At 38.5% G+C, this 14719-nt stretch overlaps 1 protein-coding gene across 1 annotated transcript in view; it reads right to left on the bottom strand.

Annotated features, from left to right (window-relative positions):
- Nucleotides 1-6197: 6197 nt before the first annotated feature.
- Nucleotides 6198-14719, bottom strand: part of ABCC4 (ATP binding cassette subfamily C member 4 (PEL blood group)) — a 222411-nt gene continuing 213889 nt past the window's right edge. The window contains exons 30-31 of the mRNA XM_075265322.1: nt 10752-10886; nt 6198-7539 (exon numbers count right to left, since the gene is read on the bottom strand). Coding sequence (XP_075121423.1) covers nt 7453-7539; nt 10752-10886 — 222 coding nt within the window. The 3' untranslated portion in view covers nt 6198-7452. The remainder of the gene's footprint in view (nt 7540-10751; nt 10887-14719) is intronic.

Raw genomic sequence — 14719 nt, 5'->3', positions numbered from 1 at the left:
ACTATATGGGGATCGCAATCTACATAAAAAAACACAATAGTTGTGGCTTCAGATAGAGGCAGCATATTGCTGCTAGCTTGGAAAAGGAGGGGGGGCAGGATATGAAATTAATGAAGGAAGGCTCACACAGAAGAAGAGAGCAGTGCTTGTGACAATGGAAGCAAAGTTTTGCCCCCCATTCTGTAATCCATCTCAACATCTCTGCTGCTAGAGATGGACTCCACATGACCACCAACAGTGGGCAGAATTTTAGTATAATGTGTTTGCTCACATACATTATTTTAGGTAAATAAGGTGATTTGCCCCTTAGATGGTGATCACATTTGATATCATAAGAGCTAAAGTTAGTTTTTAAATACAATAACCAGCAACCTTAGCACTGGTAGTACTTGAGACTCTCTGAACATAGTACTGAACCTTCCTTTTCCCTATCGGTGGCCCCTCACACCCATGGAAAGACCCGGTATTGCAGATAAACTACCGTACAACTTCTTTACACACAACAACTTGTATTGTGGCATGGAGTTATATTCTAGTTACATTTTTTTACCATATATATTTAATTACCCAAAGTGAAGATTTTACAACCAAACTGACTAGCTTTATTCTAGATACAGAAAGCCCTTCTGTGCAAATCCAAGTAATGTAATCAAAATGGTAAGTATTCTGTTCATGATTATTATGCAATACTGTGCAGAACCGCACCATTGCTTAAGGGCCAATTCAAGAACAATGAACATTTTAGGGATTAAGGCAATCACGCCATAATCAAGACATAGAACAAGCTTGAAAATGTTTGCTGGAATTATAATGATGGGCTATTATACAAACCCTAAAAACATATTCTTTGCTATACAGGTCAAGATAAAAGACTTTGTTGCCGTTTGGGATTAAAGTATACGGATAGTCAAATAAAAAACAATCAACGCATGACCAAATAAAGATAATACACACCAGATCCTTTATTCCCAAACAAGTAACACAATTGACGTATGATCTTAAGGCATCATTTATATATTTTAGAGATTAAAAATAGCAATCTTTAAATGACGATGACTGCATTATGATCCTTGTGTCAGACAATTACTAAAATCTTCCAATCTAGGGCTCAATAAAAGTATGAAAAGATGAATTACTTTAATTGTGTCTAGGCAAGCTCAGACAGTATAGTCTCAACGGAATAGAAATGGTGCCATTCAACGATACGCGGCTTTGTCTTTAACCCCTTAGCGACCCTTGACGTAACTGTACGTCATGGGTCGCATGGGGATGTATGGAGCGAGCTCACACGCTGAGCTCGCTCCATACACGGCAGATGCCGGCTGTATAATACAGCCAGGACCTGCCACTAACAGCAGCGGTCGGTGCCCGAGCCGATCGCTGCTGTTAACCCTTTACACACTGCGGTCAAACGTGACCGCAGTGTGTAAACGGCGCCGGCGGCATGGGCGCCGCCATGTTTCGCCGATCGCCGCCCTCCTGAACGTCACAAGAGGGCGGTGATCGGTTGCTATGACAGCCGGAAGCCTATTGAAGGCTTCCAGGCTTGTCTCTGCACTAGATCTATTAGACGATGCCAGAGGCATCGTCTAATAGAAGTCCTGCGATTTTGCTATTCACTGCAATACTGTAGTATTGCAGTGAATAGTATGAGCGATCAGACTCCCTAGGTTTCAAGGTACCTAAGGGGTCTGATCATAAATGTAACAGAAGAAAAAAAAAAGTTTTTAAAAGTATTAAAAAAATAAAAAAAATATAAAAGTTCAAATCACCCCCCTTTCCCTAGATCAGCTATAAAAGTAATTAAAGAACATTAAACATAAACATATTAGGTATCCCTGCGCTCCAAAATGCCTGAACTATTAGAATATTAAAACATTTATCCCGTACTGCGAATGGCGTAGCAGCAAAAAAAATAAAAACAGCCAAAAAGCGTTTTTTTCAACACTTTGCCTCCTATAAAAAATTGAATAAAAAGTGATCAAACCATCGGATCTTTCCCCAAATGGTATCAATAGAAACGTCATCTTGTCCCGCATAAAAAGACACCACAACCAGCTCCATACATGGAAATATGAAAAAGTTACAGGTGTTAGAACATGATGACACAATTTTTTTTTTCTATTTTGCAAAGTTTATCATTTTTTTAAAAGTATCAAAAAATTTCAAATACTATATAAATTTGGTATCACCGCGTTTGTACTGACACGTAGAACACAGGTAACATGTCATTTGTACCAAACAGTGAATGCTGTAAAAATTAAACCCATAAGAAAATGGCGCAAATGCATTTTTTCTCCAATTGCGCCTCATTCTGAATTTTTTTCCAGCTTCCCAGTACATTGCACAGCATATTGAATGGTGCCATTACAAAGTACAATTTGTCCCGCAAACAATAAGCTATCATGTGACTCTGTGAACTGAAAAATGAAAAAGTTATGGCTCTTGAAATGTGAGGAGGGAAAAACGAAAATGCGAAACCAAAAAATGGCCTGGTCCTTAAGGGGTTAAATTACAAAGAGTTTATGAACAACGTGCACAGGATGTGGTGTATTAGCTACAAAAGATAGGAAAAACTTATTTTGTGTCTGTGTTGTACATAACTGACAGCTCGCGTGATTCTAAGGTCCGTTCATGTAAGATTACTCTCTCTCTCCTTGTGTAATCTGCCAAAGCTTTATCAAGTAACCTTATGGTCTGCTAAAGCTCCAGCTATACAAGTGCACACCTATATATGTTCTATAGTCAATTAGACACATTCTTTTTTAGGTTCCACCTAATTATTAGCAGATGTTTCTAAATCTAGTGCATGACCTGGTGTGTGAGGTCTGTAGACAGTCCTACCATTTCCACTTATAAGTTCCATATAACCATGGCCCCAAACTCTGACCCATTCAATGTCCAAAATTTGCTGACTTACAGTGAAAAAGGGGTTGTCCTTTTTTGCCTTTCGTTTTTGTCAGAAGATCCTACACAATAAGCTCTGTTCTCAGTTCCGCGGCTAGGTCAACCAATGATCTGCTGTAGTCTGTGAGGAATCCTCACAGGAGAAATAAAGAAAGCTGTCTGTCCACTGAAATCTATGGAATATCTATGGCTTGATAACGGATTTATTAAACCAGCCACATCCTTTAATATGTTCTGCTGGTTTCATTTTAAGTTGGGTGTAGGAGGTTTCTATCTATAATTCACATTCTAACTACATTGTACATATTTAGGGTTGCCATCTTGTCTGTTGCTACTATCATAATTTGGAAATGTGCTTTACAGAAGCAACATGGGTAATAGACACAAAGGTCTGAGGATGTTCAATGGGTCTAACAGAGATATTTCTTGACATGCTTTGTGACCTGTGCAGAGGTCATAATACAGTGAAGCAGAGTACTGTGAATGGTGGTCCCTATGTTATCTACCTAGATGATACGTGTCATTGTAATCCTGTGTAATAAGGTGAGATGAAATCTCCCAATCACGCCCGCCCCCTCAGACCCTGCACCAGGTATAACATGGTAAATCAACTTTGCCTGGAGTGTCCTTTAAATAAAATATCACTAAAAAGCAATTTTAAAAAATATGGAATTTTCTGATGATTAAAGGGGTATTTCCATGTACATAATCATATCTATATTTGTAGATAATTAAAAGTTAAACATTTTTTGCAAATAGAAATAGTTAAAAAATTCAGCAGAATTTTAAAGATATTCTCTACTTAGTGGTGACAATCTGTTGTCTTGATCGGTTGCCAATGGATACGACCACGAATGCAGAAAGTTTTTATGGTCCGGGACTTGTCAGGAATCCAGCCATGATTTTCTTTTTAACCCCTTCCCGCCGATGGCATTTTTTGATTTTCATTTTTCATTTTTGACTCCCCTCCTTCTAAACCCCATAACTTTTTTATTTCTCCGCTCCCAGAGCCATATGAGGTCTTAATTTTTGCTGGACAAATTTTTCTTCATGATGCCACCATTAATTATTCTATATAATGTACTGGGAAGCAAGAAAAAAAAAAATCAGAATGGGGTGGATTTGAAGAAAAAATGCATTTCTGCGACTTTCTTACGGGCTTTGGTTTTACGGCGTTCACTGTGCAGCCAAAATGACATGTTCCCTATTTTCTGTGTTTCAGTACGGTTCCAGGGATACCAAATTTATATGGTTTTATTTACATTTTGACCCCTTAAAAATAATCCAAAACTGTGTAAAAAAAACTTTTTTCTAAAAGCTGCCATATTCCGACGGCCATAACTTTTTTATACGTAAGTGTACGGGGATGTATAAGACGTCTTTTTTTTGCGGGGCCGGGTGTACTTTTTAGATCTACCATTTTCGGGAATTGCTTTTGCTTTGATAACTTTTTATCAGAATCAAAACAATGAAAAAACGGCGGTTTGGCACTTTTGACTATTTTTCCCGCTACGGCGTTTACCGAACAGGAAAAATATTTTTATAGATTTGTAGAGCGGGCGATTTCGGACGCGGGGATACCTAATATGTATATTTTTCAGTTTTTAACTACTTTTATATTTGTTCTAGGGAAAGGGGGGGTGATTTGAACTTTTAATACTTTTTATATTTTTTATATATATATTTTTTTTACTTTTTTTTAATTTTTTTTTTTTTTGCATTTATTAGACCCCCTAGGGGTGTTGAACCCCAGGGGGTCTGATCACTAATGCAATGCATTACAATGTTAATGCATTGCAAAAAATTATCCTTTCTTTTGCAGGCTGCATAGACCAGCCTGCAAAAGAGAGAATTTGCAGACAAGCTTGGGAGCCTTGTAAAGGCTCCCGGCTGTCATGGCAACGTGACGTTGGCCCTGGAGCATGCTCCAGGAGCCGGCGATCCCGGGCAAAATGGCGGCGCCCATGCGCCGCCGGGAAAATGGCGCCTCCGGCGCCTTTGACCGCGGCGCCGGAGGGGTTAATGCCTCCGATCGGTCCGGGGACTGATTGGAGGCATTAGAGCCGGTTGTCTACTGCTTAAAGCAGTAGACACCCGGCGGCTATGGCGGCCGCCCGGCTCCCAAGCGGTCACCATAGTTTCAGACCCGACATGTGCCGTACTATTACGGCGCATGTCGGGAAGGGGTTAAAGTAGAGTTATCAGGCAGGGACACTTTATGTATCAGAAGAAAGTCATAGATTATTTTCTGATCTTAGAAAGGTGCTGTATCTATGGTCGTATCCACTGGCAACCGATCAAGACAACTTGTGACCGCAAGATATTTTAGAGAATATCTTTAAAACTCTGCAAAATGTTTAATTACTTATATTTGCAAAAATGTTTACCTTTTAATTATTTACACATTCAAAAACGGTTATGTAAATAGAAATACCCCTTTACGATGCAACAGAATAAAAATATTAGATACTATTTAAATATAATTTAATTGCAGATACATCAAATCTGCTATAATTTAATCCGCTGACATTATAAAGCTATTTCATTTATTTCTATTCTATATCTTAAAAATACTACAGAGCTTTGGTAACAAGAATTCCCAAAATAATTAAAAACACTTGGGCAGATTCATAAAGATTGGTGCCCCCTCACAATGCCCCCTTTTCACAAATATGGTGATGGCGGTGCAGCAGCCAAAGTGTCACATTTTTTTTATGCAACCCGATGATTTGCCCAAAACAATTTCAACCAGACAACTACTTTGTATGCCATAAAATTGATGAAGAAAGAATTATAGATGTGCCCGACTGAACTGCTGAACACATTATTAACGCGTATGACATTTAATCCCGCAAAACATGTCAATGTACAATGCTAAGTGTGACCCATAGCTGCTTGTACTAAGTGTGGAGCAAGTGGTGCATTTGGGCTGTTCTAAATGCAGATGCTGAATAGCATCATTATTGTGTTATAGGGGACTCACATGAAAGTTTATTATAATATGACAACTGGACTTGTAAAGTTTGAGCAAAGTATTTTTTTTTTAAGCAGAGACATATCACTAGATGTGAAGACCATATCTTTTCTACCATGGACAGCTCCAAATATCCATTTCACAGAATTTTCTTTAAACCTTAAGTTTGGATACATGGTTAGTTGTGACACCATCATCTATCGCAACACACGTCTAAACACTGCATGCACATATATTTTGGAATTAAAGGAGACTGATGCGACATGTGACATAAGAAGGGTGTCCCTTTAGTCAAATCATAACAGACAAGGAAAAATAAAAACAATTTTGTTTATCTGCATTCAAAGAAGTCAACATGTAACCATTGTAGTGTACAACAAATGGAAACAATCAGCTGCTAAACACATATATGCCTAAAGAGGAATAAATGACATTCACACAGACTAAATGCCGGCATTTGCTGGTTTCTTTAGAGTGCGTATCTTAATTGCAGACTATTATGAATAGAAATTGGCATTAATGAAGGAAACTCGGAGAACCATGAATACTAATTACATTAATAGCATTTAACTGATTGTTGCTTAAAATACAGCATGAAAGTGAAAGAGATTATGATGGAAACATGTTTGCTAGTCGGCACTTCAGACCCCATTTGCGGAGTAATGGACTTATTATATGTCACAATTAAGGCGTCAACATCACAAAAACAATACCAGTCAGAATAATAGCATCAGTGTAAACATTAACACAATCTGTTTCCAGAGAGTTCAAGGCACACTTATATGTGTCAGACTAAGCTGGATTGACATTGATGTTTGCACTTGGGAAAAAACCTGATGGGAAGTAGTAGACATGACCTGAGGAGTCCTCCATTCACTCTCCTGGATACCTGAATGGCTGCCTTGTGCTTGCTTTGGTTAAGTTTATGTTTCGGTCTAGCAGCCTTAGCTGAATCTATTAGAAGGCAAATCATTTCTAATTTCAAGTAGATCAATACAGAATGCTCATTACCATTACCAGCTAAGTGCTATTCAAAGGGAGGCGCTTACATTGAAGATTTCTGTCTATTTTCATTGCACTTCATAGTACCTATGAAGTATAAATCATTTGAGGCTGCTTTGAAACTGAAGGAACTTTGGAGTGACTTATAGTATTGCAAACCTTTCCATTTCTATGTGAATGGTTGGCACTGGCCTGCATACAGTAGCTAAGGACAGACTTGGCTACACCACTGATGATCGGGGTAGATGGAAATACTGCCAAGTACAATTAAAGGAAAACAAAGTCTTGTTGTACTGGAAGTTTCTGCTGACACCAAGAACACACACTTTCTCCTTATACTGAAAGGTGGACATGAGCCAAGTAGTGATACTCTCAGTTACAGTACCACAAAGTCAGCTTTACCTCAGAATCTAATGATTTCAGATAGCAATACTTAACCATAGATATGAATGCACCAAAACTGCTGGCACTTTAAAGACAGCCCGAGGACTGACTGAGGAACCTGGCATAGCACGCAGGCCGCCAGAAGGCTTCTTGAAGCACACTGGAATAAACCTGCACAAATAGTGTCAAAGTGCGGTTTCAAAAATAATAAATGGTTCGGATGGGTCCTTGGTAGGTGGCTTGCTTGCTTCTTGGATTTTGTTGAGATAAACCTAAGACAAAAGGAAATACTGTGTTAGTGACTACATCCAGATACATAATACATATAAAAAAAATCTCAAATAAAAAGCAAGGATTTGACATAAAACAATTTAATCTTGGTAGAAATCAGCAAAGTCACCAATACATCATCTGAACAATGGCCTGAATTAATTGCCAATAAACCAACATGATAGAACGCCTGTTATCCCACCGAGTATTGATGCAACTACGGCCACAATATACTGATAAGACAGTCACTCTGTGCACTGAAAACACGAAGATAAATTAAAACAGGGTGACAAAGGCGTGTGGAACCTAGCGTCAGCAAAAAGGTTTCTCATTTTCACACATAAAACCAAAACACAATGGATTTGGATGTTAATATCAGCTTGTAATCCCTATATTTTACAAACTATGATTGACAAGCATTGAAACTTCCAGGTACATATATTTGAAATATCAGAGTGTTTAATTTGTACCAAAAGCAGTTACACGGCCTATAGAAATGTGATCTATGGATAGTACACCACAATAATGGAATGGAAGGCTAAGGCTCTGACAAAGCCTCATCCAAGCAACTTCTTTAAAACGTAAGATGATCCCAAGTAATAGAAGATATTTTTTTTTTTCAGCATGCCTTTCAGCGCTTCAATCCCTGTGATTTCCAGCTGAACTAGAAGAGATACAGGTTCCCTGATAAATGTATAATCAGAATATAAAAGGAATGAAATGCTGTCAAGTTTCACTGTTACACAATCGGCAGTTTTTAGGAGCTGTATGGTATCTCTGTTCTTTGACAGATGCGCATAACAAAATGAAATAATGTCAAGACTTGTGTGCTCTTATCTGCCACTGTGTATGCTGGAGAAAAGGGACTTCAAATGCAATTTTTTTTCCTTCACAGATGAATGTGAAAAGTTTTGTTCAAGCCTTTCAAAAAGCAAATGCAATCTTCAAATGCTGACATCTGTCACGAGTTGGGCCAAAAATAAATGTACGGCGTCTTGGAAATGTGTTTACAATATACATATAGCACAAGTGCCATAAACTGATGTTTGTTTGACAATAATAGACTTTTCGTGCACTGTCTAATATGATTTTTTCTGTGTCCTTTAAAGTTTACATTTGAGGCTGTTAAATAGAGATAGAAATGGACTCACTATGGAGCAACTAAACTCCGAAGCCTAGTTTTGCCTAAAGCTTGCATAATGCATTAAACATGGACAAAATTGAGATGCATTGGCTTATTGCAGGGCGACCCTGCTATTTAGCTTCAGGGCTGAAAAGTCAATTTAATATTCACTTGCTTGAACTGAGAGGGTATACATATGTATCCATTCACCGTAAAACTGACAATAATACTATACATGCAGTTCGTCCACACAGTCATTCTGAGCATGACAAGATATGGAAGCAGGAATTCACCCGGAAAAAAGGTCATTTTTGCTATGGCGAACACAGCACAACTTAGCTGAAAGTTTCCCTGGTGAGAATGAATTGCTGCAACTGATAGGAGGGATCAAGGCAATGGGCAGTTTAGTTTTATTTTCCTCCCTCTCAGTAAGACTACATGCACACGATCTTGTGCAGTGTACGGGTCAGAAAAACCAACACAGATGACACGGATTGGTATCCATGTATAATCCCTGATTTTCACTGACTCATACATTGAAAATGAATTGACAGAGCCTCAAATATGGACAGGTGTAGGACATGTTCCATATTGTGCAGGTCTTCAATTCGTCCTGAACCCACAGATGCAAAAACTATGGCTGTGAGTAAAGGCCCATTGAAAGGTATAGGCTCATACTTTTATTTAAAGTGCCTGAAGCTTTAAGGATAAACATGCAATAAGCCTATTCATAACTCAATTATCTGGAGTTTCAAACTGACCTATAGTGCAGGAAGTAATATGTATACAGTAATGGATTTTCTAACATTACACCATTTTTATATATAAGCAGCTTAAATTATGTGTAAAAGTATTTCTATTTAGAATAGCTGACTTTAATAAGGTTTAGTAATAGTTTGCATCACAGGAATCTTCAGTCTGGATCTACAGACTGCCACAGCAGTGACAACACAACAAGACAGAAGATTCATATACCTGAAAATAATTTTTTCCCATTTTTACTTATGGTTACATATAGTTTACATTGATCATTACTAGAGATATTTCCGAAACTGTAAAGGGCAAAGGGTTGTGGAACCATCATGCCACTTATCTGGTTTGTCTTTAGGCTACTTCATAGGGTATTGTCTAAGTAGCCTATCCGCTATTCACCCTTTAACCCCCCCCCCCCCCCCCCCACACACACACAGGGATCTGTTTGGACTTTGCTAATGGAAGGCTAAACGATTGTCACCTCTAGCAGTGGTCCCATTATTAGTGACTGCTGGTCAAAGGACAGAGATATGTCAGGCCCTAGCACCAGGGGTCAGGCAGTACAGCTGACTTCATGGGTAAGTTTATACCATTCAACCTCAGAGGCTGAAGGTCAGGTTCAGTAGGGAAAGGCATGGTCAGTAACAGGAATAAGGCAGAGCAGGATGAACTGAGAAATGTGGAGCTAGGAAACAGGTGAAAGGCCTATGCACAGGAAAACCATGAGTATGCAGGCCAAACTAGCAGAAATCCAGTAGTAAAAGCCAAGTTGTGATCTTACATTGCTCAGACATCTTACTAGGGCCTGAGCATATTTAAATACGTGAGGACTGTCTGTGATTAGCTGGGAAAGGCTCATAGGTGTGCATCTTAACCCTTCAAGTTGCAGGGAGGAGGGGAGCACCTGTCCTATAGGCAGGCCCAGCTGTATCAACAGCTGAAAGAATTGGGCAGGAACCGCACAGTAAGAGAAATAGTATGGTGGCAAGCACTGTTCACCGTTATGATGAAAATATTACCAAATATGCAAACAACCAGCCATTTCACTAGTTACAAACTGCTCACCAACATCCACACTATTACAGAAGTCAAGTTATCACAGGTTAATAGAGATGAGCGAACACTGTTCGGATTAGCCGATCCGAACAGCACACACCCATAGAAATGAATGGAAACACCTGTGACGCCGGCCGGCCGCCAGCAAAGTCAGCGTCACAGGTGCTTCCATTCATTTCTATGGGTGCGTGCTGTTCAGAACGGCTGATCCGAACAGTGTTTGCTCATCTCTACAGGTTAACACTCCAGGAACAATCTATTCTCCTTCGGCAGACAACTTACCTGTTTGGCTGTCTCTGTCAAAGAGGATGCTTCTGCTCTTCCCACTTGCTGGACCATTTTGTAAAAAAGACTTTCTTTATTTTGGAGTAAGTTGAAGGGTTCATCATATTCTTTTACTCTTCCTGCATCCAGCACCTATGGTAACATGATAATGTATTAATAAAGGCCTGTATTATCCAAATATGCCTCTCTAGTACTGGATTTACATTTTCGGAGCCTACAGGTACAACTTGCCAAGCACTGTAAATCCTCCTATTAATAAAACGGCACAACTAAACTATGTAACGAATGTTAGGTTCACACTAGCATTCGAGCCACTCCGTCCCAGATTCTGCTTAATTCTTGCAAGGAGGATTTTACTCTCCACCGTTTTATGCGGAAACTGGGCAGGCCCCATTATAGTCTATGGAGTTCGTGGGTTTCCGTGTGTAAAATTTTTTTAAGTGAATAGGGTGTCTGTTTTTCAGGTTCCCAAGTGGACCTGAAGGATCGAAACACGAATGCTAATGAGAACCTAGCATTAAATAACATATGAAGGAACTATATTGTATTATGGTAGTACTGTAGGTGGAAAGGACACAAATGGCTCTTTTATATGCAGGTGATATTCACAAATCCTCTCAGGCTTGGCATTAGACACCACACATATCAGTCTGGTGTGAAATAGAGATAAATTTAGATTATTGGTTTATATTATTGGACATGTACCATGCAAAGTTAGCTGATGCATGACAACATGGACAACAGCATTACAATAAAGTATTATTCAGAATATCGCTTTATTACCTTTACAGTATATAGGTATAAATTTCTAATTTTTTTAAATTCCAAAAGACCCAATATTAATATAATGTCAAAGAGGAGGAGAATGTGAAAAATGAAGTAACTAACTTTAATTCCTACCTATGATGAGTTATGATCTTACAAAAATCATAGGTAGAGAACATCTGAAGTAAACAAGATACGTTTCAGGAGTTAGCTTTTGACAGAATAGAGATCACATTTGATGCATGTCTAATATATAAACATAAAAAAAAAAAAAAAAAAAAAAAACATTTTTGTCTACTATGCAAGTCGTTTATAGCTATAGTCTGTGAGGCGGAAGCTCCAAGAGCAGAGCTCCATCAAGCTAAAAGTCCACCCCCAGTGCACCAACTGCGTCAAATGCACAAGCCTTCAAAGTTGTTTATCTGTATATTTACAAAAGTGACATATATAACAAAGTTATTATGGTTATCACTGTAACGTGCTTTGTAACATGGTGGTGACCATTTCATATGTTTGGGGGAGATGCACATTAAATGACTGGATTTATTAAACCTTTTAGTTTGCGTACTACTCAAAAGATGCCCAATTCACCAAATTTTACACTTTAGTATACATACTACATGCTCTAGGGAGAGCCATAAAGATGACAAGCACCATAACCCCCCCATAATTATTTACCCAATGGGCAAGGAGAGGGTTGGTGTGTATAATAGATTTGTCAACCATGGACAACTCAATATTTTCTAAATTTAAGGAAAAATTAAATTTACCACCACAAACAACTTTCTCTTTCTTCCAACCTTCAACCATGGTTGTCTGTCGGGGGCGCCAAAAAGCCACTATTATGTATTTAGATACAAAGTAAGCACAGTAAAATGAATCTTTTCCCTGGGTGATGGAAAGTTTAGTTCAGGACCCAATGATTAAAGGGAACCTATTATGTGTTTTTCCACCCTAAACTGACCAGCATCAAGTAATGACCTTTCTTAAGGTGTCCCTCACTAAGATTTCTGTTACTCAAAAGTCAAGTTAAGACATTTTTAAGCAAGTCACGGGGAGCAGCTTTATTCAATCACGCAGTCATTGTACTGAATGACACCCAGTGCAATGTGACTGACATGTCCTGAGCTGCTGAACGTCAGCCTGATATCCTACCTAACTGCTGGCCTTATAGGGAGTTATTGATTGTGATGACAGCATTACTAGATGAAGCTGCACCTTGCCCCACATGACTAGTGTTAGAGTAATTAATCGGTTAATCGGTTCTTACCAGATAGATTGTATAGTCAGATTGTCACCGGTGACAAAGACAGACAGACATGTTGATCTTTTTGGCTGTGTCTGGACAGAATGGACAGGGCTCTATGAAGCTCCACCCAGAGACCGTCTATTTTATAAGCTTGAATACACAGAGTACATCGATCGAGGTAGGACTAGTCATTGGCATCTAATCAAGTTGCTCAAATAACAATTCTAAGAAATTAGGCAAAAATACATGTCAAAATAACCCTTTTGTTTGGCAACATGACCCTTTTTCTATGGTCACATTGTATGAAAATGATAGCATCTGGTTTCCTAAATAGTACACGGTTCAAGATTACAAAATGGACAAAATCTCTGGTGTATCAATATCATCAGTAGCCATCTTATAGTAAAATGGAGACTGAAACCTTGCTTCAGACTTTTCTCATATAAGAAAATAAGTACATATATATAAGGGACTGAGAATTACTCTAACAACTCCCCCCTTTTTATCATTTTTATACAAGTTACATGGACAATTCCTAACTCCCTTCATTTATTCTTTCCACAGGATAGTGAAATAGAGCCACCCTAATTACACAAAGTGTGTGAATACTAATCCCACAGATTGAGGGATGCCAGCATCCGTCCAGATGGCCCCACTACTTCTATCCTTCTAACTAAAATGCCAATTGTCCATGGTACCAATACAAAAACGACGAAAACTAAGGGAAGGAGAAGTTAATCTTATGGTATCATTGCACTCTAATTACCATGGAGATTATATAATAACTGAATATATATATAGTACAAGGGTTGTCCAGTTTCAGATCAATACTGAGAAACAAATATTATTGTTTTGTAGATCTCTGCTTGTTGTCATTCATTCTGCTTTCTTCCAATGGATAAAAATCTGTCTGTGATCATGTGATATACAATCCACTGACATGTGGTACACAGTCCATGGCCATGTGATGGTGCACGGCACAATATTATCAGACATCTGTCTGAAAACAAGCTGAGCACCTGTGTATCCATTAGGATCCATTCACACAGAGGAAAATGGCGCTTAATTTAGTGCTGAATTTGAGCGCTGAAAAAAAGCCTCCCATTGACCTCAATGGGTCCCTTTTTCTGCTAGCAGAACTGAAATTTTGCTAGCAGAAAAAGGAACCCTTTGAAGTCAATGGGAGGCTTTTTTTTAAGTGCTGAAATTCAGCACCAAATTCAGCGCCATTATCCTCCGTGTGAATGGATCCTTACATGATCATGGATGGACTGGCTTTTATTCTCTGGAAGTGAGCAGAATGATTGACAGCAAGCAGAGATCTTGAAAACTGTGAGGAATTGATATAAAATGTACATTTAAAAGATATACAATTGTTTTTATATACTAACAATGACATTTGTCTTGTAATGTTGGTCTGAAACTGGACAACCCCTTTAAGGTCAAATTTCATAAGCCAATGGAAGGTTTTAAAAGCTTATAACTTGCCATTTCATCATCACAAATTGTTCACAGAAAATCCACAGAGTTTTCTTCTGCGGACTTTCTGCAGGTATAACAGACATCCTGGAATTTACAAAAACACAAGCGTTTTTGAAATTCTATCATTTCCACTGTGGATTTTTTTTTTTTTTTTTGCAATGTGTGGAGGGGTTTAGCCAGAATCCCATTCACTTGGCAGGCAATGTAAAATGCAGTGCTTTTTGCTGCAACGTTTTTGTCGTAATCAAAACACTGAGTTTTTGAAGTGGTTTGAAGCTGGGACCCCCACCTTATGAAAACGCTGTGTTTTATAATACCTGTAAAGTGGATGGGAATTTGTTTAATCCCATACACACATTACAGAAAAAAAGTAGCCGAAAATCTTTGTTTCCAAAAATGCTTGTGTTTTTGAAAATTGCAGTATATGAATTAGAACTACGTAAATGCTGGCATTTCCGGTATAGGTATA

Source organism: Leptodactylus fuscus, chromosome 2 (assembly GCF_031893055.1).
Source record: "Leptodactylus fuscus isolate aLepFus1 chromosome 2, aLepFus1.hap2, whole genome shotgun sequence".
NCBI classification, from domain to species: Eukaryota; Metazoa; Chordata; class Amphibia; order Anura; family Leptodactylidae; genus Leptodactylus; species Leptodactylus fuscus.
Note: the sequence above shows the minus strand (reverse complement) of the source record. Positions and strands in the feature narration are given on the sequence as shown.